This window comes from Papio anubis, chromosome 7 (genome assembly GCF_008728515.1).
Source record: "Papio anubis isolate 15944 chromosome 7, Panubis1.0, whole genome shotgun sequence".
Lineage (NCBI taxonomy): Eukaryota > Metazoa > Chordata > Mammalia > Primates > Cercopithecidae > Papio > Papio anubis.
Genome location: NC_044982.1, coordinates 110,170,658 through 110,197,964, shown reverse-complemented (window position 1 = coordinate 110,197,964; position 27,307 = coordinate 110,170,658). Strand labels below are relative to the sequence as shown.

Sequence of the window (27,307 nt, the reverse complement as noted above, 5' to 3'; positions counted from 1 at the left end):
GTGTTCGGGTGATGATTAATTCCCATGAATGATGGCATGGCTCCTGCTGGAACTGTGAATGCTTTCTGCTCCTGGAAGCCAGTGAGGATTCCTGCATGGGTTTCTGGGCCTCCACCTGGCACATGTTCTGGATGAGAGGTCTGGCACAGGTGGCCACCAAGAGCAGGGCCAGTAACCCCAAGAGCAGATGAAGGCTTTATGTACACCAGAGCACTTACAAGGCAGGTGGACCCAAATAGGGTGACCACTTTCTCTTGGTACAGCTGGCTGCATCAAAGTGAAAATGCAGGGCCCTTTGTTCAAAAAGCAGGAAACCAGGCCGGGCACAGTGGCTCATGCCTGTAATCCCAGCACTTTGGGAGGCCGAGGTGGGTGGATCACATGAGGCCAGGAGTTTGAGAACGGCCTGGCCAATGTGGCAAAACTCCGTCTCTACTAAAAATACAAAAATTAGCCAGGCATGATGGTGTGCACCTGTAATCCCCGCTACTGGGGAGGCTGAGGCATAAGAATCACTTGAACCTGGGAGGTGGAGGTTGCAGTGAGCTGAGATCATGCTACTGCACTGCAGCTTGGGCAACAGAGCAAGACTCTGGCTCAAAAAACAAAAAACAACAACAAAAACCAACAAAGCAGGAAACCAGTGCCATTAAAGGTATGAGAAAATACAAAATGTTTTCTCCTGTGGCCTCTCTCTTGACCTCTCATAGTGTTCTCCATGTGTTATTTAATGTTGCGCTCCCTTGGGCATAGGGAGAATTGCCTGGCATGTACAGGCTGTCATAGGCATCTGGGGTCCTGCTGTGCGACTCCATGCACACATGGCCCATCAGCCTCTGAGCAAATGCCTGGACCCAGCGGGGGCAGGAAGTCAGTCTCCCCCTTCCATGGACATGCTGCTCCTAACCATGCAGACAGGTGGCCCACAGGGATTGCAGCCTCTGTGCTGGAACATGTTTTATATCTGGATCAGGGGCGGGTGAGAGGCTCACCCCCACTGAACTGCCTGCCTGGTGTGCCACAGAGCTGCCAGCCTGGGTCAGGGGTAGCCACCGCCATCCCCCATCCTGAGCTGCTATGAAGCGTGTGTGCCTGGCTCTTAAATCCTCCTGATCTCTCATTCAGGCCTCTGCCATGTGTTAGAGAAGTGAGTGGCTCAGAAACTGGCCAGGAGAGGCAGGAAGGTGGTGGGAAGTGGTAATATGTCTCAGCTGAGGCTCCACGCCCCCTGGCATGTGCTCCAGTTGTCCCCTTGGACTTCACTTACAAAACACATATTCAAAGAGAAAATAATTATGCATGTTAAGATGATGACAGCAGATTCACACACACACATTAAAACCCCAGCCCTGTATGACTTCAGTGGTCACACGCCCTTGGAGCAAGCCCTGCCTGGCCATTTTCCTGAGACTTTTTGCAGTTTTAATAGCACTAAAAGTTCCAGGTCCCAGAAGTACCCTCAGTCCCAGGCAAATCAGGCTGGTTGGTCACCACACACCCAAAACAAGGCTACTCCCAGCCTAAATTCTTCTTCAGTGACCTTAGCTAGAATTTGACAACCTAGAAGGAAGCTATTAATTTTTGCATGCATGCACATTTGTGACATTTCTTTTTTTTTTTTTTCTTTTTTTTCTTTTCTTGAGACTAGGTTTGCTCTTGTTGCCCAAGCTGGAGTGCAACGGCGAGATCTTGACTCACTGCAAACTCCACCTCCCGGGTTCAAGCAATTCTCCAGCCTCAGCCTCCCAAGTAGCTGGGACTACAGGCATGCGCCATCGTGCCAGGCTAATTTTGTATGTTTAGTAGAAACGGGGTTTTTCCATGTTGCTCAGGCTGGTCTTGAACTCCCGAACTCAGGTGATCCACCCGCCTCAGCCTCCCAAAGGGCTGGGATTACAGGCACGAGCCACCATGCCCGGCCCATTTGTGACATTTCAAGCGATATACATTTATTCTACATTTTATTCACACACACATATATCTGAGTAGGAGAAGGGGCTTAATCATCCCAGATCTTAGGACTGCTGAAGGTCTTCAGCCTGGTCCCCAGCAGGGTAGCTTCTGTGCCCTCCAGTGGTGGCTGAATTCACAAAAGGGGGCGAATCAATTCACACCCAGCTCTGCAGGAGTGGACATTTTTGCACACGCCCCTGAATCACTCCCAGAGGCCAGGAGCAATTGTACCAAAGAGAAGATTCCCATACTGATAAATCCAGCCCTTCTCACAGGCGTCTGGTTGGGTGGAGCATGTTGGCTAGGGCTCAGGCCACCCCAGGTTCCTCTCCTATGGCTTGTAACCATGGGCAAGCCACGTCACCTCACTGAGCCTCAGCTTCCTCTTCTATAAATGGGACTATCTTGCCTCATAGGCCAGAGGGAGGACTAAAGGAAGTCAGATGACTGGAGTGCCAGGACAGTGCCTGGCCTGCACTAGGTGCTTAATGAATATGAGCTTGATCTACGCAGATGGAACTTTTACAACAGTCCCACATTAAACCTGGCTGGCAGGATGGCTCTTGGCTGTCTCCAGGGCAAAGTGAAAAGACTCACTTTGGTGAGGAAGCTCATGAGTTTGTAGGTGCAGCTAGTAGACCTGACTTGCCCCCGCTGTGTGCCTCCTCTGCCTCCTAGGGCAGGGCTGGGCATGTGTCGGGGTTTAATACACGAATGTTGGACAAATGAGTGAAAGATAACTCTCTTTTATGAGTGCTTTCTAAGAGCCAGATGTGGCACTGAGCAGTTCCATAAATCATCTCAGTTCTGTCCACAAAATCGTGAAGAAGGCCGGGCGCGGTGGCTCATGCCTGTGATCCCAGCACTTTGGGAGGCTGAGGCGGTATGATCACTTGAGTCCAGGAGCTTGAGACCAGCCTGGGCAACATAGTGAAACTCCATCTCTACAAAAATTAAAAAACTTGGCCGGGCGTGGTGGCTCAAGCCTGTAATCCCAGCACTTTGGGAGGCCGAGACGGGCGGATCACGAGGTCAGGAGATGGAGACCATCCTGGCGAACACGGTGAAACCCCGTCTCTACTAAAAAATACAAAAAAACTAGCCGGGCGAGGTGGCGGGCGCCTGTAGTCCCAGCTACTTGGGAGGCCGAGGCAGGAGAATGGCGTAAACCCGGGAGGCAGAGCTTGCAGTGAGCTGAGATCCGGCCACTGCACTCCAGCCTGGGCGACAGAGCAAGACTCCATCTCAAAAAAAAAAAAAAAAAAATTAAAAAACTTTTAAAAATCATGAAGAAAATATGATTATATCAATTTATAGACAATGAAATGGAGGCTCAGAGAGGGTAACTAACACCCCCCCACTGCCTAGGTCACACAGAAAATTCAAGGGAGAACTGAGATTGGAATCCAGGTGTGTCTGCTTCCAAAAAATTGTGTTCCATTAACATTCTTTCCACTGGATATTCTGGCAGGAGCTGGGCTTCCTGTCATGGACGCTATGGTTTTGGGAGGAGATGCTTAGTTCACTCACACTAATAATGACCATGGCAGGCACATGCCCTGATCTTCTACAATTAATGTGTCTTGAAATTTTGAAGTCTTGAGTACACAGGCTTCTGCTTTGTTTTCTTCTTCTTCTTCCTTTCCTTCTCCTTCTTCTTCCTCCTTCTTCCTCCTTCTCCTTCCTCCTTCTCCTTCCTCCTTCCTCCTCCTCCTCCTCCTTCTCCTTTTCTTCTTCTTCTTTCTCCTTCTTCTCCTCCTTCTCCTTCTTCTTCTCTTTTTTTTTCTTTGAGACAGTATTGCTCTTTACTCAGGATGAAGTGCAGTGACACAATCATGCCTCACTGCAGCCTTGACCTCCTGGGCTCAAGTGATCATCCCACCTCTCAGCCTTCCTGAGTAGCTGGGACTACAGGCTCTTCCACCATGCCTGGCTAATTTTTTGTTTGTTTGGTATTTTTTTTGTAGAGATGGAGTTTCGCCATGTTGCCCAGGCTGGTCTTCAACTCCTGGCCTCAACAAATTCTCCTGTCTTGGCCTCCAAAAGTGCTGTGATTACAGGCCTGAGCCAGGCGTGTGCCTGGCTCAAAGAATTATATAACGTGTAGTCTTTTGTGTCTGACTTCTTTCACTTGGCCTGGGGTTTCCAACGTTCATCCATGGTGTAGCCTGTGTCAGCACCGCTTCTTATGCTGGACATTTCTTTTTATAGATGTATCGTATTTTATCTGTCAGTTGACAGACGTCTGGGTTGTTTCCACATTTTGGCCATTATGTATAATGTTGTTAGGAATATTCATGTACAAGTTTCTGTGTGTACATGTTTTCACTTCTCTTAGAAGTGGAATTGCTGGGTCATATAGTAATGCTTTTTTTTTTTTTTTTTTTTTTTTTTTTTTTTTCATTTTGAGACAGTCTCTCGCTCTGTCACCCAGGCTGGAGTGCAGTGGCACAATCTTGGCTCACTGCAGCCTCCACCTCCTGGGTTCAAGCAATTCTCCTGCCTCAGCCTCTGGAGCAGCTGGGATTACGGGTGCACACCACCACGCCTGGCTAATTTTTGTATTTTTAGTAGAGATGGTGTATAATTCTTTTTCTATGTTGCTGGATTTGGTCTGCTAGTATTTTATTGAGGATTTTGGCATCTGTATTGATAAGGAACATTGCTCTGTAGTTTTCTTTTCTTGTGATGTCTTCGTTTTTAACCTTTGGACTTTAACTGTTTTTCATTTTTTAAAAACTCTGCTATCTTTCCCCTAAGTGGGGGAGCACCTTAGTGTCAAAGACATAGTCCATGGGCCTGAGATTCCTAGAGGTCCGCACAGGGCCTGTCATGGAGTAGGGGCAGGGGTGATGACTGAGACCAATTAGGCAGCACCTGCTCTTTACCAGGCTCTGTCGCATCCTCAGGGTTCAAGTGCATTTGAAATTTGTTTATCCCAGTTGGAAGTAGCCATGTCTGCCGATCTCTTTAACTCCAAACAGCACCAAGGCACAGGCCATTCTGCTTATTTCACAACAGTCCTGCCAACACTGGATGCTATAAACATCCTTGTGTGCTCTCCGGTGCCTGGTACAGGAGAGGACTGCATACACTGGACACTCTGTAGGTGTTTGATAAATGGCTGAAAAGGAGGGAATTGGCCCCTGCAGCCCCCCCTGCTCCTTTCCCCCCTACTTTTTTTTTTAGATGGAATCTTGCTCTCTTGCCAGGCTGGAGTGTAGTGGCGCGATCTTGGCTCACTGCAACCTCTGCCTCCCGGGTTCAAGCGATTTTCCTGCCTCAGCCTCCCAAGTAGCTGGGACTACAGGCGTGTGCCACCATGCTAAGGTAATTTTTTGTATTTTTAGTATATACAGGGTTTCACCATGTTGGCCAGGATGGTCTCTATCTCTTGACCTTGTGATTCACCCACCTTGGCCTCCCAAAGTGCTGGGATTACAGGCATGAGCCACTGCGCCTGGCTGCCCCTTTTATTTTTTATTTTATTCTTTTGAGACAGAGTCTCGCTGTCACCTAGGCTGGAGTTCTGTGGCGCCATCTCAGCTCACTGCAACCTCCCAATCCCGGGTTCAAACAATTCTCCTGCCTCGGTCTCTTGAGTAGCTGGGACTACAGGCACACACCACCACGCCTGGCTAATTTTTGTATTTTCAGTAGAGATGGGCAACTGATGACCAGCATGCTCCATCCAGGGAGATGCTCACTCAATGTTTATTGAACAACGAATACAGAAAAGAGAGTCCCTGGAGCTCTATGTGTGGAAAGTAGCCCTTCTGGACAGAAAGAATGTTCGTGGTCCACGTGGTTTGAGTCTGTTAAGAAGGACACTAAGGCACATGGCTGGTGATCTTTGCGTCACAGACGTAGGTGAGCTCGTGGTGGAACTCCTCCTTCTCTGTAGGTTTCTAGGCTGGGCACAGAGGTGAGGGCAGAACGCTGGGGGTCCCAGTGGATCTCCCCACAACTTCCTCCAGGGCAGGATTTCCACCCAGGCCCAGGCTGCTCGTTTCTCTCCTTCTCCGCCAGTCTGCACTGCGGCAGCCATGGCTCACACCAGAGGGATGGGGTAGGAGGCGCAGGCAGCCAGGCCACACATGTTCTTTCCGCGCTCGATGAGGAAGTACCTGGGCAAAGAGAGGAGCTGAGGCCCAGCCGGCGGTCTCCTGACCACAGGCCTTTCTAGAATGTTTTGCTGCTCACCAAGAGCTGACTTTAGGGATGAGACCCTCTGAATTTATTCATAAAACAGTAGCATTCAGCTTATTTGATCACCAGCAAATCACTGACCTGACTTTATAAAGAATTCATTCTTCCTTCTCCTTGGCTGCCAAATGAACATTCCATATCCCACTTCTCCCGAAAATTTACCGAGGGCCCCCTCTTAGCCCTGGCCAGGCCCTCACACAGCTATTTAATCAACAGGACCCTGAGGGAACAAACACGAAAGCTCTCCTTTTCAGACGAAGACATAGAGTCTGGGAGGAGGACAGAACAAAGGCATAGCAGCATGTACACCCAGGCCGCCCCATGCCAGCCTTTTCTCCCCAAAGGAGGGGCTGTCAGTGATCAGGGGTACATTTGTTGCCTTGATTTCTCAGAGACGGACCCTCCCAGACACTGATTTCGTGCCAGCAGAGTTCCGAGTTCTGAGCTGTTTTCCTAGCAGTCCTTCTGAGCCAGCTGGCCTCCTGCTCTCCCTGCAGCATCCTGAAGACCTGGGGCCCTGTGAGGGCTGCAAATGGGGGCTTGGAGATGTGGAGGCTACATTCTCATGCTCCCTTTCCCCCTGGCCTGGGCTAGGGCTTGGCTGCCCAGCTCATTTGCGGAAGCCGTAACTCTGAGGTGGAAGCGATGTCCCCAGGGCCTCCAGGCCTGAGCAACAGCCCCCTCCCAGCAGTGGGACCTGGGAGCTGCTTACCCGTTCATTCCCCACTGGGGACCCCAAGAGTTTTTCACGATCCAATAAGGGATCCCATTTTCTTCTCCATACCCAACAGCCAGTACTGCATGGTTTACTTTATCTGGAGTTTTATGGCAGGAAGTACTGGAAAACAAAATTTAAAAAGAGGTGATCATATGGGAAGGATAAAAGCAATGACAGTCCCATCTAACAATGCCTCTTTGAGTGCTTTAGACCAATGTTCCCCACAGGGGACCAGGGAGGCATGTAAGGTGGTGATTTAATCACATTCAGTCACCGCGAGAGAACTCCTTTCAGTTCTTTTTATTTTTGAGCTGGAGTCTCACTCTGTTGCCCAGGCTGGAGTGCCATGGTGCTATCTCTGCTCACTGCAACCTCTACCTCCAGGGTTCAAACAATTCTCCTGCCTCGGACTCCTGAGTAGCTGGGATTACAGGTGTGCGCCACCACACCTGGCTAATTTTTGTATTTTGGGTAGAGACGGGGTTTCATCATGTTGGCTAGGTTGGTCTCAAGCTCCTGACCTTGGGTGATCCACCCACCAAGGCCTCCCAAAGTGCTGGGATTACAGGTGTGAGCCACCACACCCGGCCCTTTCAGTTCTTTTGGTTCTTCTGCTCCTGTTGGGAGACTCCCCATATGGTGCTGGCCCATGTCTCACCCCTGACACTTTCTACTCCCTCTTTCCTAGCAAGGAGAGAGCCGCCTTCCCGCTGCACCTTCTCCAGGCAATAGCGTCTGGCAGAATTTAACACGGCTTTGCCTCGTTGCCACTGCATTTATTAAATATTACTTTACACCTATGGCAAAAATACAACTTCTTCTGTTAACAAAAGTGAACTAGCTTCCATAAGGAAATTCCAAGAAATTCAAGAGAACAAACTGCAGTGGTCAGGTGTGAATTCAGCTGATGTGCAAGTGGGCCATGGGCTCGCGCCAGGCCCGGGGCCAGGTGCGGGGATCCAGGCAGCATGCATAACGGTCCCTTGGAAGCCCTGTTTGGCAGGGAGCAGGTTGGCAAAGAAGCTGCTTCTTTACAGAGGCCTGAGGGCTGTGACAGTGGGAGGGTGACAGAGCCCGCAGGAGGGGGATCCAACCCACCGGGGCGGGGGTGGGCAGGGTGGGTCAGGGAAGGCTCCCTGAGGAGGCGGGGAATGCCCATGGAACTATGAACCCTTCTGTGTGGCTGGGGTGGGGGCTGCAGGGTGGAACAGAGGAGACAGGGGTTTGATGGCAGATGAGTGTAGAAAAAGAGGGAGGACCAGATCATGAGGGTCCCCCCGAGGGTAGGACCCTGGGAAAGCAGGGACACTGGTGTATTCAAAGGTTGGTGTGTCAAGAGGAGTGTTTCAGAAGGCAGAGAGCTCCCAGTGGAGGCTGGAACAGTGTGTGGGGGGTTAGGGGGTCCAAGGACAATGAGGGCCGGGGCAGAGCCTCAGGGAGAGACAGGAGAGCACAGACGTGAGTGGTGAGTGACGTTAAAGGGCAGCAGCTGATGAAGGGAGGGAAATGAGGCTGCAAACCAGGCAGGCAAAGAGGTGCTGGTGAGAGAAACCCCGTAGTAAAGAGGCTAAAGCTTGGTTTTTCTGAAGAAGCCTGGGTGACTCCTCCAGTGCAGGATCCTGGTGTGTGAGGGCAGCTACTCTCTCCTCCCTATTTTATGTCTTTGAATTTTTAAACATGGGTTTTCTTTATCTGAGACAGAGCTTCGCTCTGTCACCAAGGTTGGAGTGCAGTGGCACAATCTTGGCTCAATGCTACCTCTACCTGCCGGGTTCAAGCAATTCTTGTGTTTCAGCCTCCCGAGTAGCTGGGATTACAGGCATGCACCACCATGCCTGGCTCTTTTTTCATTTTTGTATTTTTAGTAGAGACGGGGTTTCGCCATGTTGGCCAGGCTGGTCTCTAACTCCTGGCCTCAAGTGATCCGCCCACCTTGGCCTCCCAAAGTGCTGGGAGTACAGGCGTGAGCCACCACGCCTGGCCTGAACATGGGTTTTTCAAACTGGAGGCAGCTCTTCTGTTAAGGAACACAGAGCTCTCACATTTTGGCCCTAGCTCTCACTAGCCAGGTGGCCTGTGTCTGCTATATCCTTTCTGACCTTGTCTCCTTTGCTGTGAGAAGAGGCCATGGCTCCTAGCCCTTGGGGCTGTGTGAGGATTACCTGAGGGATGTGTAAAACGCCCAGCACCTGGCAGGTGTCATGAAGGGTCTGACACAGAGGAAGGAGTCTGGGCTGTGAGCCCAAGTCCCATGAGTGGGGTGTGAGGAGGCCCACCAAGGCCCTCCCCACTGTCCCTCCTGGTTCCTGGGACCCCGACTCACCTGGAGTAGATGCCCGTTTTATACATCATGAAGTCCTGAGTCACCTCGAAGGCAAAGCTCACAGGGTTGTAGAGGGCCACAGCCTCTACCATCGCTTCCTCATCATACTGTAGAAACAGGACCGAGACAGACACACACGGCCTGTCACCTCCCTACTCCTTTCACAGTACAGCCTTTTGCCTCAAGCTAGGGGCTAGAGGCCCAGAGCAGCATCATGGCCAGAACTAGCTCCCCTGTGGCCTCTCTCCCTTCCCGTCTCTGGCTGAGTCTGTCTGGCCATCTCTCGTTCCTCTCCCCAACTCTGCTCCTAGGAAACCCTACACCCTCTGGGATAGGGACCTCGGGGGACAGCGTGGACCCACTCATTCAGTCATTCACACCCATTCCCTGAGGTCCTCTCCTGGGCCAGCAGCTCTCAGGGCTGCAGAGATGGGTATGATGTCCCACTACCCCAGGACGCCCTACACCCATAAACCCAGTCCACAAAGATTTGCTGCTAGAACACAGGGATTATAAACCATGGACGGGTAGGTCCCAGATGGCGGTGGAAACAAGAGATGACCCAGCTGAGGGCTGTGTGCCTTCTGAGTAGAATCTGTCCCCTCCAAGGGGGAAGGCAGGTGGGGGAAGTCAGGGTGGCTTCCTGGAGGCTGCAGCTTTGGAACAGAGCTGCAGAGACCAGGTGACAGCAGCAGGTAGAACCTCATGTGGAACTTTAAAAAAACCCCAAGTCCAGGCTGTGCCCCAGACCAACTACAGCAGTATCTGCAGGGTGGGGCCCAGGCATCAGCACTTTTTGGAGCTTCTGGGTTGGGGGTGGCTGGGTTCAAGTGCGCTAACGAAGAGACCTCTGGGAGTTGAAATGGGGGTGAAAGTTACCTGCGCTGACGCCAGGGCCCTGCTGAAGGGAAGCAAGTGCAGGAGGGACGGGGCGCCCAGCCTCCCTCCGTCCTGCCTCCCTGGAGGGGTGGACAGAGACCCAGCGGTGAAAAGCAAACAGCTGCCTGGCGAGGGACTGCCTTCCTTCCTGGTATGTGGACGAGGCCCTGTGAGCTCGACAAGTCGGGGCATATCTGAGACATGGAGGGCACAGAGGCCGGCCCAGCACAGGGGTGATGACTTCTGTGGGTGGCACCATTTCCACCCCATGGGCCTGCCCAAGAGGGCTGAATGCCAGTTCTGGCCTGGTCGTCAGGGCCCTGCAGGTGTCACCAATGAGGCTCTTCTGGGGACCACGCACAGGATACCTTTGAGGCCCCAATTCACCTGTCTGTGGGATATCACGGCCCAGAGCAGCCAGCTTGAGTGACAGCAGCAACATTCTGAAGAGGGTGATATCCTGAGTACAGGGTGTGGACTGTACGCTGTCAAGGCAATGAGCCCTGGTTCTGGAATGACATATTCTTAGTTCAAATCCAGCATCCATTTCCTAGCTCTGTGGCCTTGGGCATGTTACTTAACCACTTGGAGCTCGTTTCCTCATCTGTCACATGAGGTAATAAGGATACTCATCTCCTAGGGCCAGTTCGGGTCTAGAGGGGATAGTGTGTGTGGAGGGTTGGTACATCGCCTAGAAGTACTCCATCAAGTTAAGGATGTTACTGCTGAGAGCTTGGCACATGCTTCAACTAAATGGCAGCTGCTGTCATTGCACAGACATCACGTTTGTGAACTGTACATATATTCGTGGGCACACACACAACCTGAGGGATATTCCTCCACTCCTCACACATACCCTCCCACGCTTGTACGCATGCACACTGGAGTCATGAGGGCATTCACTCACGTTCCAGTTCTCTCTGGGAGAAGCAGGGTAAGACCACACTTCCCTATTCACTTGAGGTCAACTGTGACTGGGCGACTTGCTTTGGCTTTAGAGCTAGGGCATCATTTACCACCCTCTTTCCCTCTAGTCCTGGCATGCGGCCAATGACACCGAGCACACACCACCCTCCCTAAGCTGTGCATGGGCGCAGGGGTGCCGCACACCCTTTGACTGTTGTCAGCCATGCAGATTGGGCACAGTTGTTATTACAACAGAACCTGGCTCATCCTGAGTGACACACAGTCACCCTCCTCAGTCTCACACACGCTGTGTCAAGCACATGCCCATACCCGCTTCTGTGGGATGTGGACAATTGCTTGCATTTTACAGGCAAGAAAAGAGAACCACAAGAATGAAGGCATGGGTGGATCTGGAGTTCAGAACCAAAGAGCCTGCCTGCCAGTTCGCACTTTCCCTCCCATCTCCCACCTCGCCACTGTCACAGCAACTGAGACCCAATGATAATCTGAACTCATCAAAGGGATGTGCTGCCAGAAAGGCTGCCCTGCTGGGCCCATTGGCTATCGGACAGCGTGAGAGAGGTCTCCTCATCAGGACACATTCCCCATCCCAGGGGGGATCGGCACTCACGATTGTGATGTTGGCTACATCCTTGACAAAGCCGATGGCCTTTCCAGGCCGGAACTTGCAATCACCATCCTGTTGAGGATGCAAAGGGCATGAAATACAGGTTAGGGACCTGAAGTCTCAGCCTCCCCATGCAGTTCAATAACATTTACTAAACAAAATAAAGATGTGCCAGGGCCTGGTATCCTTGTCTTCAAGGAGCTTAGGGTATGGTAGCAGATGCTCCTGTCCTGGCTTTGGCAGAGGTGGGCACACATGGTGTGTGGTGGGAGCCTGGGGAGGGGCCTGACCCGGCCTGAGGAAACTCGCTGAGAAGTGGAGGCTGAGTCAGAGCCTGTGTGGCAGGGGAGTGGGGACAGTCTCAGCCCCAAGAGGCAGGTGCAGGGGTAAAGTCACAAGGAGGGAAGCACAGCCCTTTCAAGGCAGGAGAAGGCAGCAGGACAACCGACAGGCCTGGAGGGAGGGCAGGACCTGGCATTTAGGAACCAGCATGGGGCTGGGCGTGGGCGTGAGGTTAAGAAGGGAGAGTCGGCCAGTTGCAGTGGCTCACGCCTGTAATCGCAGCACTTTGGGAGGCCGAGGCAGGTAGATCATGAGGCCAGGAGTTCAATACCAGTCTGGCCAAGATGGTGAAACCCTGTCTCTACTAAAAATACAAAAAACTAGCTGGGCATGGGGGCGGGTGTCTGTAATCCCAGCTACTCAGGAGGCTGAGGCAGATAATTCCTTGAACTCGGGAGGCGGAGGTTGCAGTGAGTGGAGATTGCGCCACTGCACTCCAGCCTGGGCAACAAAGCAAGACTCCATCTCAAAAAAAAAAAAAAAAAATGAAGGGCGAATAAAAGAGACAGGGACAGGGAGACTGAGCTGGAGTCTGGGCTTTCTCCTGAAGGCCTCATGGAGCCTCTGCGGCTTTCTGATTCAGGCAGGCGTGGGGTCTGAGCTGGGTCTGAGAGGCCTGGGGGAGGCCACCCTCAGGGGTCTGGATGGAAGCCCCAGTCTGAGCGGTCAGCGACACAGATGGGCAAAGGGAGTTCTGTGTGGTCAGCAGGCTGGCGGCAGGGCAGGGTAGGGAGGGGGACCGGCCTGACAGGACTATGGACACCCAGGAAATTCTGAGGGAGGCCAGTGCTGCTCGTCACCGCGAGGGGAAATACAGGAGGAGCAACAGGTCTCAGGGAAAGACAAGTCACTTGGCTGTGGCCAGGCTGGGTGGAGGTGATGGTGGGGAGAACCAGCAGCCTTGAGAGCGTGGGGCTGGGGGTGGGCCCCCAAAGGGTCCTTGGCACAAGAGGCCGACTGCATGGACAGAGGCTAGAGGCGAGAGGATGGCGCTCGTGGCAGGAGGGAGAGGAGCCCGGAAGATGGGGCAGGTGGGGGGAAGGAGGGGTCCTGAGAAGGCTGGCTCAGGAAGGAGAGATATGGTACTGCAGAGTGGGTATGGGGTGAGAATAAGAGGCCCCTGGACTAGTGAGAGCAGTGGGCTCAGGTGGGTGGAGGAGGGGAAGGAAGAATTTGGAGAGCACAGATGATTGTGAGAATTCCAGTGGGAGGGAGGTGGGGGGAGAAGGGATGTCTTCCAGGCTGGGGAGGGGGTGAAACTAGGCGTGCTGTACACCAAGGAGACAGAGCGGAGGCTGCTGGAGTTACCTTGCCCTGGTAGGGGTAGGTGTCTTCACCCATGATCCCCTTGTTGTACAGGATGTACTCGAAAGCCTGGCTGGGGAGACCCCTGCAAGAAGTACACACAGGTGAGCCCACCTGGGGCCGTCCTGATAGAGGCGGGACCCTCGGGGGCTGGCGCAGCAAGATGTCTGGCCTGGCAGGCTGGGGACTTGGTTGGGCGTGTCCCAGTGGCAGAGGAGGTCTCTGAGAGGCCTTGAGATAAGACTCAGCAAACTCAGGTGAGGCCACCGGAGTCCAAGGACCAGTCCAAACATGCCTCAGTGGGACAAAGACCCCTCAAGGCCAGCCGCCCTGTCAGGAGCGCACAGCCCCACACCACGGTCAACAGCATCAGCCCAGAGCAGTCATCAGCACGGCCGTGCCCCTGAGCAGGTGCTTCCCAGGCACGACTCCCTGACCCCTCGTGTCGACCCTGTGTGGTAGATGCTGTAATTTGCTGAGGCAAAGAGGCTGAATAACCTGGCCAGGGCCACACAGCTAAAGCTGGGAAGTGGTTCAGAAGTGGGTCTTTTTCTACATCACATGGCCTCCCAGAATAAACACAAACTCAGCAGCTGCCCAGCAATCCCCATCCCTTCTGTTTCTCTCCATAGCATTCCGCACCACCTGACCTAGTCTAGCCTTGACCGTGGTCTGTCTGAGCCTGTCAGAATGCCCGCTCCTCCAGTTCTGCTGAGCGCTGTATCCCCAGGGCCTACACACAGTGGGTGCTCTGTGATATTTGTTGTATGAATGAGAAAAGGAAGTATCATCCCGAACCAAAGCAAACAGACTCCTTTGAAAAACAGGCTGGATGTGGTGGCTCACGCCTGTAATTCCAGTACTTTGGGAGGCCAAGGCAGGCAGATCACCTGAAGTCAGGGGTACGAGACTAGCCTGGCCAACATGGTGAAACCCCGTCTCTACTAAAAATACAAAAATTAGCTAGGTGTGGTGGTACACACCTGTAATGCCGTGGACCACCGCCAGGAGGCTGAGGCAAGAGAATCGCTTGAACACAGGCAGCGGAGGTTGCAGCGAGCCGAGACTGCGTCACTGCACTCCAGCCTGGGCGACAAAAGCGAGACTCTGTCTCAAAAAAAAATAATAATAAATAAAAAATGAAATAAAAATAAAAACAGTGGGACCCCAGAGTGCCCAAATGTCAGACTCTTGTTATGGGTCGGATTTCTAAGCTGTGGAACGGAAACAGACCAGAAGTGAGGGGACACTGAGCAGGATGGTGGGTCTGAGAGCAGGTTGTGACTTCACCCCTGGGTCCCCAGGACTCAGCCGCAGCACGCCTCCCTGCAGGAGGAAGAGCCAGCTCAGAGGGGCTGGGGCCTGGGAGAGGGATGTGCCGCAGGGAGGTGGAGGGGAGCTGAGGCAGGGCACCCCAAGGGCCTGGCTTTATGCACACCATGTGCCAGGTGAGCAAAGACCACCGAAATGTCTCAGAGCACTGCATGAAGGGAGGGCTACAGTCACTGTAGAAATGTCAGCAAATTCCTGGCAACCTGCTTTAGAGTGGGCCAGGAAAGCAGGTCCAGGCAAGGTACAGCCCTTACGCACGGCCACCTCACCCTCACAGGGTGCAACGAGCTTGGGAGGCTGGGACTTTAGCAAGTTCATCTAAAGGCCAACCCTGTATCTGTGTGTGGATCTCGGGTTTGGAGGATGATGTGTAATGGTGTGTTGCTCACTCTATTAAATTCTTTTAGCCACACTCCCAGAGGCCTTGGTGGCGGGTGGGGTCAACCGTGCTGTGGAGAGCCAGGTGATACAGTGGAGAGAGGACAGAGGCCTGGGCTCGGATTCCAGCTCTGCCCTGTCCTGGCTATGAGACATGGCCATGTGAGGTGACCGCCCTTGTATGACAGAGACCATTTAGCCATCACCCAGGGCAGTGGTGGGATTATATCTGTAGCACAGCCAGCACACACTGGATCCTGTTGAAGCGGTCAGTGGGAAATGAGGAGGTTTTGAGCCCCTCCTGGTCAGGGACATACCCTTGGCAGCCGTGATTGTTGAAGTCCTGGGCGCAGTCCACCAGCTGCTGTTCAGCCTGGAAGAAGGACACAACCCAGTAAGCTGCGAGCTGAGAAGCCATCAAAGGTTTGGCACGAGGCGCTGCGCCTCCCTGGCTGAGCCACATCTGGGGCCCCATCAGTGCTGTGTCCAGGTGATCAAATTATAAACTCCCCAAGGGCAGGAACAGTTGCTGTATGTCCTGCAGTGCCAGCTCAGCAGCTGGCATATGTCAGGAGGGACTCAGTAAGCAGAGGCAGCCAGGGAAGGTGAGAGGGGGCGAGGGCTGCTGGGTCCAAGCTCTTGCCCTGTAGGTGTGCCCATACGATGCAGAGCATGGGGTCCCACAGCGGTGTATAGGATGGGGGAAACAGGCCTAGCCAGAAACCCAACCCCCATCTGTCTTCAACCTAGGGCCCTCATGGCCTCACCAGGCCTGCTGTGCACACTCCCTCCTTCCCACACAGAGGCAGGGGCTAGGACAGTTCCTGCAGGGGCATCATCCCTCTCTTGTGGGCGAGGGGATGGATGCATAGGTCCCAGCTCTTCCCTCATGAAGACAACTGAGGCTGCTGGGAAGGGCGTAGCTCCTAGCTGGCTACCCACCGGGCAGGCTCCGCCTTTCTGAACCCCTCCGCAGGGAAGGCTCCAGGCTGTCAAGCTAAGGACCACCCAGATCCACCTGGGAATGAGCCCTTGGGCCAGTTCCTTAATAAACTCAGATCCTTCCCACGAAAAGCATCAGTTAAGATTCTCATGCTAGATGTCCACAAGGCTGGGGCATCTGGGTCCACCAGAAACAGCACCCTTAGCCAGTGCTCCAGGGAGACCAAAGGCTCAGGCCTGGCCCACATCAGGCTGGGGTGTCTTCTGCAGGGGGTGGCCTGTGGCTGATTTCTTACCAAGGACAGCATCTTCCCGGTTGCGATGGCAATCGCAGACTCCAGGGCCCCTGTGGTGGAGAAAGTCCAGCAACTGCCGCAGGCACCCTGGAAAGGCCAGGGGAGGGCAGAGGACATCAGTGATGGGGACACCGTGAGACAGCCCTGCCTTCTGCCTTCCTCTGCTGACCCTGCCAGAGCTCCCGAGTCTTCAAGTGTCTTGACAGTTTACAGCGCCCTATTCCAGATCCATTCATTCTGAGCCTCACAAGTCCTGAGAGGCTTGCAAAGGAGCAGGAGCAGCAGGTGGCCTCTGACCAGCACGTGTGGACTCCCAATCCCCACCTCTTGGTGGCCAATCTCCACCATCCTGCCAGGGCCTGGAGTCCCCCACCCCATTCTACAGTCTTCTGGCTCTCTTCCTTCTCAATCTTCAGCTGGCTCCTCTTTTCGCCACTGGTACCCCACAGAAGGATGCCCCAAAGTTCTGTTTTTAGAACCTTCTCTCACCTTTCCACCTCCAGTCTCATTCTGCCCACAGTCCTGTTAAACTAACAGCTCCCCAAACCCTAGCCCAGTGCTGACCTCTACTCAGGCTCAGACATCCAACTAACTGCCAGCCAACCCCACCCAGATACCCCTGACACCCCAGACTCTGGGGGACCCGCCCCATCCACCCATCTCCCCACCTTCTGACAGTTCATTGCCGCTGCCTGGCCCCCTTATTCACAACACCTCCAGAATAACATGAGGGTTAGGTGTGGGGGGCTGCAGCCTGCCTGCCTGGTTCACATCCCAGCTCTGCCACACACCAGGTGGGTGACCTGGGCAAGTCACTTCCCCTCTCGAAGCGTTGGTTTCATTGCTTGTAAAGTGGGAATGGCGAGGGTTCCTGCTTGCAGGGCACTAGCAGGGTTAGGTCAGATCCTGCTGGTCAGGCAGTCGACCCCATGGGCACAATGCTGGTGGCTGCCGTAAGGATTTCTCTCGGGCTCATCCCTGTTTCTTTGCCTCACTGGTTCAGTCTTTTGTCTTCGGCTTCTGAAATGTCTCTAAGTCCCCTTCCTGCCTTCCATGTCATCATCCCAGGTTCACACTGGCCTCCCCCAATCTCTTCCCTTTACATATCTCTCTCAGCTCGGGGAGGGAGGGACGGCCTGGTGAGAGAGTCCCTGAGACGGTCAATGAGGCAGGCGTGGCCACTTCGGGGGAGACTATGCTCACTGCTGAAGGAGGCAGAGCTGGGCTGAGCCTTGGGTGCTAGACTTGGGGCAGGGGCCTGGTTTTGAGTCCCCTCAGTCACTTACTTACCTTGGACCTCAGGCAAACCACCCTCCCTCTCAGGCTCCCCCCGGTAAAGCGAGAAACTCTCAAAGGGGGTGCTGAGCTGATGGACGCTGGGGCTGCTGTCCATCTCTATTCCCACACAGCGGCCACAGTAAGAGACAGCACACATCTATGACAGGAAGCACCTCATTCTGCTCCCTTAGCCCAGCTGGCTGCGTTCTGCCTGATAGCCCGGGATCAGTTAACAGGAGGACTTGGAAAATTCTTGGTGGGCCTCCCTTTCCTACCTGTCCAAGTGGTGAGCAGGTTTAGGTTTCCACACTTACTACGTGTTGCCCTGAATTGTCATGTGGTTCTCAGAGGGTCTAAAAAGGTCACAGGGGCAAAGGTAGGCTTCTACTCCACTCCCTGCAGCAAGGAGAGGTTTGTTTTGGCTCCTGGGTGCTAGTTAAACATCCAACACTTGGCAGGCTCCATGAACACTGAGAGCCCGGGAGGATTTAAAGCTGTGCTGCATGGCTTTTTGGAAAGTGAAAAAACATTTCTCACGGAGAATTTTGATGGAAAGCCAGGAGTTTCCAGGAAGGAAACCTTCACTTCATATTTCCTAGAGACCAGTGGTCAGCGTCTTTCTGAAGAAGGCCACAGCAGGTTCACTGCTAGGGGAGGGGCCACAGCAGGCCGGGAGAACAGTGGGCGCAGGGTCCAGACTCTCTGGGACAGGGCCTGTGTTGAGAGCCCCCCACTGCTCCCCCATGGAGGAAGGCGGGGCCTCTCACCTTGCCAAGCCCTCTGTGCCCCACAACGAGGGCCACGGAGGCCAGCCCCTGCCATGAGAAGCTTGCTGATGCATGACACACGGACTAACCAGAGGGATGCGGCCAGCCAGGGCAGGGGCTGGACCCTGGTGGCTCAGAGAGGAAGGAGTGGGGAAGAGGAGATGCATGGGGTTCTGGTGTCCAGATGGGCACAGGGAACATAGTGTTTCAGATGGCTCTATAGGAGAGACCTGGCACCAATGGGAAAATGTGGGGCGTGGCGAAGGAAGGCAGTGAACTTTAGCCCAATAAAGAGGAACTTTTGCATCCTCCAGAGCAGCCTAGAGAAGTGCTGACCTCCCTGGCCCCTCAAAGGAAGAGGGCTGGAGAGATGCTGAGAGGAAACAGAGGCAGGGATGTGCTTAAGGTGGTTTTGTGGACCTTTTGAGTTGTTCTTCCTAGTGTATTGTCTGGGAGTGTGGCTGTTTTGCAGGGAGAGGATGGAGATTGCCAAGCATACCTGATTTTTCACAGGTGAGACAAAATTTCCTTTTTTCCGCCAGTCCATGGAAGGTGGGTAGGGACCAGTACCTCGAAGGTAGTTACTTTTGGTGGCTGAGCAATTCTGGAACAACCAAACACATTATTTTCAGGAAAATAAACAAAACCAAAAACCTTTCTGACAAGAAGAAGAAGAAATGTATAAAAATGGAAGCACCAAGAGAGAATGAGAAAGACTGCAGCTGTCAGAAACTTCCCTCTCCTGTCTACTGGTCCCAGATGCTAAATGACATGTCCCCTTGAGAGTCCAGAGCGTTAGGATAGTGTAGACAGATGTAGCAAATAAAAATACAGCTCACCTAGTTAAATTTGAATTTCAGGTAAACAACAAATAACTTTGTAGTGTAAGTATATCCTGTGCAATATTTAGAATATACTTATGCTAAAGAATTACTTGTTGTTGATCTGAAATTCATTTTTAACTGAGCGTCTATATTTTAATCTGGGAGCCTGAAGTTAAGGGTCCACATTGCTAAGGCCATGGGCCTGGACTGCTGAGAGCTGACTACTCTGGTTCCCCAAGAGAATCTGGGGACACCCTCAGCTGCATCTGGGGATGGGACTGAATCCGCCTAGAAGCAGAGCAGGCTCCAAATTTATTCCAAAGGTTTCACTAAAAGGATTCAGATTTGGTTGCAATGAATTATACCTACCTGAGGCTCTGACCAAAGATACTTGTGCTTTATTTCAGCAAAGCTCATGTCTGAAAATTGGTTCAGTGCCACTACAAAGAGGAAGGAAAAAACCAAAATAAAACAGGTGACTAGTGAATCATTAATGAAGAGACAAGAAAAAATGATAAAACCTCCTGTTTACCTGTATCCTGTTTAGAACCACTGCAACTCATCTCCTTTAAGTTTCTGTATTTAATATAATTCAGTATACTAAGGTCAGCCCTTACAGTGCTGCCAAAATACCTGGGGAGCTTTTTCGATGGTATAGATATCCGGGCCACACTCCAGAGATGCTAATGCAGTTGGTCTGGGGTGGAGCCTGGGCACTTACGTTTTTAGATACTCCCCTCGTGAATCTGATGGATGGCTAGGTAAAGAGCCACTCCACTGGTGCCAGCGGCCTTCCCACCTGCTGCCTCATTTGGTCTCTACACAGCCCCAGGAGGGATGCGTGATCATTTCCGCTTTTTCTTTTTTCTCTTTTTTTGAGACGGAGTCTCGCTCTGTTGCCCAGGCTGGAGGCAGTGGCGCAATCTCGGCTCACTACAAGCTCCGCCTCCCAGGTTCAAGCGATTCTCCTGCCTCAGCTTCCCTAGTCGCTGGGACTACAGGCGCCTGCCACCATGCCTGGCTAATTTTTGTATTTTTAGTAGAGATGGGGTTTCGCCATGTTGGCCAGGCTGGTCTCGAATTCCTGACCTCGTCTTCAGGGATTACAGGCGTGGGCCACCACACCTGGCCTCATTTCCTCTTTACTGCCCATGTTAGCATCCCTGAAGGTCACAGGCTAGGACTGGGCAGAAATGAGTTTCAAGCCCAAGTTTCCTTCCAGTTCATGCTTGATGCCTTTATTACCAATTTAGTCAACTACCAATATTTCTCAGAGTCCTTAGCAAATATGCCGGACGTGTGTGTGAGTTTCTAGTGAAATTAATCTGGAGTGAAGGCAGATGTTCCCAGGGGCTGCTCTGAGCCCATGAGCAACCCCTACCCCCGACAACAATCCAAAGACAGAGCTTGGCTTCTCGGCTGGACCCTCAGATGGCAGGAATGGGGCAGGGGCTTCTACAGTCTCTTGTAAACTTCACAACCACCCAGAGGGGTACCGGCTTTGTCCCAAATTTACGATCCCACATGACACAGAGAGTAACAGCGGAGCCACAATCTGAGGTCAGCCAAACACAACTTCAGAGCCCGGGCTCCTGCTCCCTCCACCCACCAGCACCCAGTGGGCCCTTTCATGGGCTGGTTCACTAACTGACTTCTTTCCAGGAAGGAAGGTGTCCACATACTTTTAAATGTGTGGTTCCCATTGTTGTGGGCATTTATCTTCCTCCAGTTGCTGGCAAACGTCTGCATCCTGTGGTGGTACTCCTCCGTGCTGTATGTCTTATGGTGCTAAAACAAAACACGCCAGCAGCAAGTCATGAAAACAGGATACAGCTCCCCAGAGGGAGACGTTTTTGTTTTCATAAGAGGAAAGACGAAGGTTTTCTTTCCGCTATCATTCACAGGCCAAATCTGTGTTTATGGGCGGGGCACTGCCCTTAGTCTCTGCTGAGAAATTTGGGAAGTTACAAAACAACCCCATCTTCAGGGTCCTGTGGCCAGAATGAAAACCATGCAGCTGCTTGAAAGTCAGCTTGCGGTCCAAGAGGCACTGGTGGACACACCCGCCACATGCGGGGCACTCCTGGACGCCGCTGCTGGTGCTGGGTCAAGTTTATGGCAAAAATCACCATTTTTCAAAAGCACAAGCACTGGTGTTCCTCAACTGATTTTGCAACCAGTACACGGTGTGCTTTGGTTTTCTAAAAACAAATGTGTAGAATTTTTTATTGATATATAGCTGATGTACTTTTTTTGATACATGTAATATTTCGATATAGTCATATCATCTGTAATAATCAAATCAAGGTAACTGGGATATCCATTACTTTAAACATTTCTTTATGCTGGGAACATTCAACTTATTCTCTTATAGCTATTTGGAAATACACAATAAATTATTGCTTACTACAGTCCAATCTACTTATTTGCTAAACACTTGGTTTCATTTCTTCTATCTAATTATTTTTGGGCCAGGTGTGGTGGCTTACACCTGTAATCCCAGCACTTTGGGAGGCTGAGGCGGGTGGATCACCTGAGGTCGGGAGTTCAAGACCCACCTGGCCAACATGGTGAAACCCCATCTCTACTAAAAATACAAAAATTAGTTGGGCGTGGTGGCAGGCACCTGTAATCGCAGCTACTCAGGAGGTTGAGGCATGAGAATCGCTTGAACCCAGGAGGTGGAGGTTGCAGTGAGCCAAGAGTGCATCACTGCACTCCAGCCTGGGTGACAAAGTGAGACTCTGTCTCAAAAAAAAAAAAAATTTCTTTGTATTCATGAATCAATTTATCTTCATCCCTGCTTCCCTACCCTTCCTAGCCTCTGGTAGTCACCATTCTACTGTCTTTCCTCATGAGATCCACCTTTTTATCTCTCACATATGAGTGAGAACATGCAATATTTGCCTTTCCATGCCTGGCTTATTTCACTCAACATACTGGCCTCCAGTTCCATCCATGTTGCTGCAGATGACAGAATCTCATATTTGTACGGCTGAATAATATCCCATTGTGTATATATACCATGTTTGCTTTCCCCGTTGATAGGCACTTAGGTTGATTCCGTATCTTGGCTATTGTGACTAGTTCTGCAATAAACATGAGGGTGCGGTTATCTCCCCATTATACTATTTTCCTTTCTTTTGGATATATACTTAGTAGTAGGCTTGCTGGGTCATATGGTAGTTTTGTTTTGAGTTTTTGGTGGAACCCCCATACTGTTTTTTTTTTGTTTGTTTGTTTGTTTGTTTTGTTTTGTTTTTTTACAATGGGTGTACTAATTTACATTCTCCACAATATGCTTTGAATACAAAATACAGAAACGAATCCCAGGGCTTGGAAGGTTGTCAGCCAAGTTCATCACTTGGGACCACTACTTGGAAGGAATTTACTTAACTGCATCTTTCCCAGTGTTTGGCCAATTCGACGTCTGGAAAGACCCCATTAGGCAAAGTTGGAAATTCCCTCTTTCATTGTCTCAAATCTGGGACAGTTTGGTTTGATAACAGGAAACTGTGAAATGAAAAACTTCAGAAAGAAGAAGTTGGGCACTGACCTTAGACATCCATGACTTGAAGTGAAACTTCTCTGTAAAAAGAAAAAAAAAATTAGGTCTGGGCACATCACAGTACTGTTGAGTCTATAGTAAAGTAGGGCACTTTAGAACTGATTTGCATTTTAGAAAACTGGGCTAAATTTGAAACATCAAAAATGGTGTGATATAATGCAGAATGCAAAAAGAAACTGCCTCTTCCTGGTTTTGTACCCCAAATTAACGTGACAAAGTATGTACTGTTAATCAATGGCGTTAAAAGTCCAGAGAGTCGCTATGCCTACTGGGTGGGGGCACAGAAAGCGCTTCTGGGGTGCTGCTTATGTCCTGTTTCTTCATCTGAGCACTGGTTACCTGAGTGTGTATAGATGGCGAAAATGTGTGGAAATGCATACTTAATGAATTGTGCCCCTTTCTGTATGATGTTATATTTCAGTAAGAAGTTAATTTAAAAATCTATCTACTCCAGCTGGGTGCGGTGGCTCATGCCTGGAATCCCAACACTTTGGGAGGCCAAGGTGGGTGGATTGCTTGAGTTCAGGAGTTCAAGACCAGCTTGGCCAACATGGTGAAACTCCGTCTCCACAAAAATACAAAAATTAGCTGGGTATAGTGGTGTGTGCCTGTAATCCCAGCTACTCAGGAGGCTGAGGCAGGGGAATCGCTTGAACCTGGGAGGCGGAGCTTGCAGTGAGCTGTGATCGTGCCGTTGCACTCCAGTCTGGGTGACAGAGCAAGACTCCATCTCAAAAAAAAAAAAAAAAAAAAAAAATTATTCTGGATTGAGTAATCATAATTATTATTAGTGTCCCAAATGATTAAAACATTTCAAATGTATTATGCATTATGAAAAGTAATTGTTAAACATCAAAAGTAAAATTGTATCAGAAATGCATCTCTTAATGAAATAAACAGGACTCTACTACCCATCCCCCACAATGGATTTATATTTTCATGAGTGAATATTGTTTGATTGAGAAAAGGTTCAGCATTAATTCTGGTCTTATTTTTGTTTCTTATAGGTCAAAGGACTGGGAAACCCTGCTCAAATAAGCAGCTGGGAATGCAGGCAGTTTTTAAGAGCAATGCCATTTAAATCTTTCCACTCCTTTCTGTGCATCCAATCCCATGGTACTCCTATCACTCAACTAACTTTCTTTCTTTCTTTTTCTTTCTTTCTCTTTCTCTCTCTTTCTTTCCTTCCTTCCTTCCTTCCCTTTCTTTTTCTTCTTTTCCTTTCTTTCCTTTCTTCCTTTTCTTTTCTTTTCCCCTTCCTCCCTCCCTCCATTCCTCCCTTCCTCCCTTCCTCACTCCCTTCCTCCCTTCCTCGCTTCCTTCCTTCTTTCCTTTTCTTTTTTTTTTTGAGACAGAGTCTGGCTCTGTTGCCCAGGCTGGAGGGCAGTGGCATGATATCCGCTCACTGCAACCTCCACCTCCCCAGTTCAAGCAATTCTCCTATCTCAGCCTCCCAAGTAGCTGGGATTACAGGTGCCCACCACCACACCCAGCTAATTTTTATATTGTTAGTAGAGATGGGGTTTCACCATGTTAGCCAATCTGGTCTGAAACTTCTGACCTCAGGTGATCCACCCACCTTGGCCTCCCAAAGTGTTGGGATTACAGGCATCAGTCCCCACGCCTGGCCTCACTCAACATTATCTTTAAGACCCCATCAGTTGATATCCCCATGAGGTCCTCTCCTCTTCAATTCAGTTTCCTTGAGGAATGGAGAATGCCAGATATGAAGGATTTATTACCGTTTTGTCTTTTTGTTTGCCGTCCCTGTTGTTTTTATACCCATGGGTTCAGGTTCAGATTGAATGAGAGGAAAGAGGCACCCCCTTGCCTTCAGGGGCTCTCTCCCAGTTTTAGCAAAGAGGACATTTGGAAATAAAAGGTCTGTAAATGGATTTCCAGAACACTCTGCCGGCATCACTTGGAATATCTTTGTATCCCCCCAAGGATTCATACCTCCAGTGTGAAGATCACTACCACACAGCATTCAGATCTCTGTTTTTGGGTCTCGAACCTGTTCCAGAGACCAATCTATGGCCATTTTCCCTGGGGGAAAATGCACATTTCCCCAACATGGGTCCCTTTAGAGTTTCAGGGGATTCCAAATCTTGATTAAGTGCCCTGCTGCAGCTGAGGGCTTTAGAGGAAGACTGACCTCAACTCAGGACAAAAGTTGGAGGCAGGGTTTGAGTTTAGGACAATTGACTACCAGTTTGCCTCTGGGGAGATTATTCTGGGGCCAGAATAATCTGCTGGTGAACCATACTCTACCCTCAAATAGATCCATTCCAATCTAGTCAGGACTTTTAAAAGTGCCATAATGTGTGCTGCCTTGCCTGGATTTAGAGCAGGTTTCAGGAAACTACAGTATTCCCCTGTTTGTTTGTTTGTTTGTTTGTTTGTCTGTATAGATGGAGTCTTACTCTGTCACCCAGGCTGGAGTAATCGCCACCTCTCGGTTTCAAGTGAGTCTCCTGCCCCAGCCTCCTGAGTAGCTGGGATTACAGGCGCCTGGTTACCACACCCAGCTAATTTTCGTATTTTCTGTAGAGACAGGGTTTCACCATATTGGCCAAGCTGGTCTCGAACTCCTGACCTAAAGTGATGCCACTGCCCTGGTCTCCCAAAGTGCTGAGATTACAGGTGTGAGCCACCGCGCCCGGTCCTTGGCCCCTGTTTTTGTACAGCTCCTGAGCTACAAACAGCTTCTTACACTTTTGTGGTTAGAAGAAATACAGTATTTTATAGCATCTGAAAATCATTTGAAACTGAAATTTCAGTGGCCATAAAAATCATTTATTAGAACCCAGTCACACTCACCCACTTACATACAATCTATGGTTGCTATCACACTACCATGGCAGAGTTAGAGTTGCTACAGAGACCACCATAAAGCCTAAGTTATTTACCATTTGGTCTTTTACAGAAAAAGTTTGCCAAGCCCTGCTCTGTAATTCAGACAGTCCCTCAGTGCCAGCCTCCTCCAAGCAGCCCTGGCTTGGGGCAGCTGCGTTTTCCTTAGTCGGGAACTGACCTGGAGCTGGCCACCCACTGAGGTCTGCAAGACTGGGTTTTTTTTTTTTTAAATAAATAGGTGGGAAGGAATGAGGCAACCCTTCGGCCCAGATTCAGCCTCGGTGATCTTTGTCCCATCCCCTGAGCCTCTAGCTGGGGGAAAGCCCTGTCCCGTTCCTCCAGAGCTCAGAGCACCCCCCTTCCTGGCTCGTCGGGTTGTTTCTTGGCTACTTTTCTCTGTGAAGGGGGCAGGTGGTCTTTAAGTTCAGAGCCTGTGGGCTGAGGCTGGGACCAGTGGCAGTAGGAAAGGAAAGAGGCAGTAGGGAAGAGCAGGCTCCTTGCCTTCAGCCAGGGCGGTGCCTGAGCCCGGGCAGTAGACAGGGTGCAAGGGTGCACGAAGCTGGACCAGTCACAGCCTGGCCAACAAGAGGAGTCCTGGGGCTCCACCTGACACCATGGGCCCTGGGGTGCGGTTAAAAGCGCTGCTGGTCTGAGTGCTTTCCCTGCTGCCGTTGCACACTCTCAAACAGCCCGTCCAACTTACTCTACAGATGGGACACCCAGGACACTATGGGGATCCCTTGTGTGCCAAGTCCCGGGGGAAGCTGCTACAGAAGGCTGGAAAGTCCTTGCTCGCCTCTGGCAGGGACAGATCAAAGTCCTCTGTGTGACACTCTGTGTCCCCAGTTGGGGAAGGCGGAAGGAGCTGCGGGATCCTTTGGTATTCTAGGCTGGAGAGCCGCCTGGCTAAGCGGGACCCTGGACACTCAGCCCATCTGCTCCTCTGGTCCCACAAGCCGCCTACCCTCCGAGACGCCCCCCCCCGCCCCCACCTATAATGCAGTTCACCCCTCCCCGTGCCAGCACGCAGAGTCCCTGGCCTCTCACCGGGGAAAGCTCTGCCCCGTTCCTCCGGAGCCCAGTGCGTCCCCGGCCAAGTTCTCCCGGCGTCCACTGTAGGACCTGCCAGCACCCTCTCGGGCAGCGCCCCCTCTGCGTACCTAAGGAGTTCACGGACAGTTCCGCGGCGCCGCAGACGGGGGCTCCCAGGAGCCAGGCTCCCGCGCAGAGCAGCGGCAGCGTGACCCACATCGCGGCGGTGGCGGCTGGGCTCTGGCGCTCAGGGTCCACGGAGGTGGCAGCCCAGAACTGCGACTGCGAGTGCGGCGGGGCTTGCACACAGCCGCAGGGGCGGGCAGGCGCGGGGGCGGGCAGGCGCGGAGGCGGAGCGAGCGCGAGGCAGGCTGAGCGCGGGGCGGAGCAGGCGGGGCGAGGCAGGCACGGGGCGGAGCGAGCGGGACTCCCCGGGGCCAGGCTTGCGGGAGTGGGCGGCGCCGGCTAACCCTCCCGCTGTAGTTCACTTATCACCCGGCCGCCTCTCTCCCTTATCTCCTCTGGGAGGAAGGGCTTGTCTGGCTATCAGACCTGGCTGAGTCCTTGATCTGCCTGGACTGGCTGGCACAGAGCGGGGAGGTCTCAGCCTGGCCTCTCCCTCTCCCAGCGTGTCGCCATCCCCACGTCCCCCATCTCCCTGCATGTCCCCACCTCGCACCCCCCCATCTCCCTGCTTATCCCCAACTCGCACCCCCCATGTCCCTGCCTGTCCCCACCTTTCCCCACCTTACACCCTCCATGTCCCTTCCT

At 51.8% G+C, this 27,307-nt stretch overlaps 1 protein-coding gene across 3 annotated transcripts; it reads right to left on the bottom strand.

Annotated features, from left to right (window-relative positions):
* Positions 1-5,629: 5,629 nt before the first annotated feature.
* Positions 5,630-26,867, bottom strand: CTSH (cathepsin H). Of its 3 annotated transcripts, none has more exons than XM_003901279.4 (12): positions 26,665-26,865; positions 22,637-22,668; positions 20,763-20,868; positions 19,450-19,520; positions 18,756-18,860; positions 16,212-16,298; positions 15,291-15,346; positions 13,267-13,348; positions 11,620-11,688; positions 9,204-9,310; positions 6,875-7,000; positions 5,630-6,080 (listed from the first exon to the last, which is right to left on the bottom strand). In XM_003901279.4, the coding sequence occupies exons 1-12, from the start codon at positions 26,753-26,755 to the stop codon at positions 6,005-6,007; spliced, it is 1,008 nt and encodes a 335-aa protein (XP_003901328.1). In that variant the 5' UTR covers positions 26,756-26,865; the 3' UTR covers positions 5,630-6,004. The 3 variants fall into 3 exon arrangements, with proteins under 3 accessions (XP_003901328.1, XP_021796500.1, XP_021796499.1); XM_021940808.2 differs by having other exon boundaries at positions 5,642-6,080; positions 26,552-26,867; XM_021940807.2 differs by lacking the exon at positions 5,630-6,080 and adding an exon at positions 6,087-6,382.
* Between the last annotated feature and the right edge of the window lie 440 nt (positions 26,868-27,307).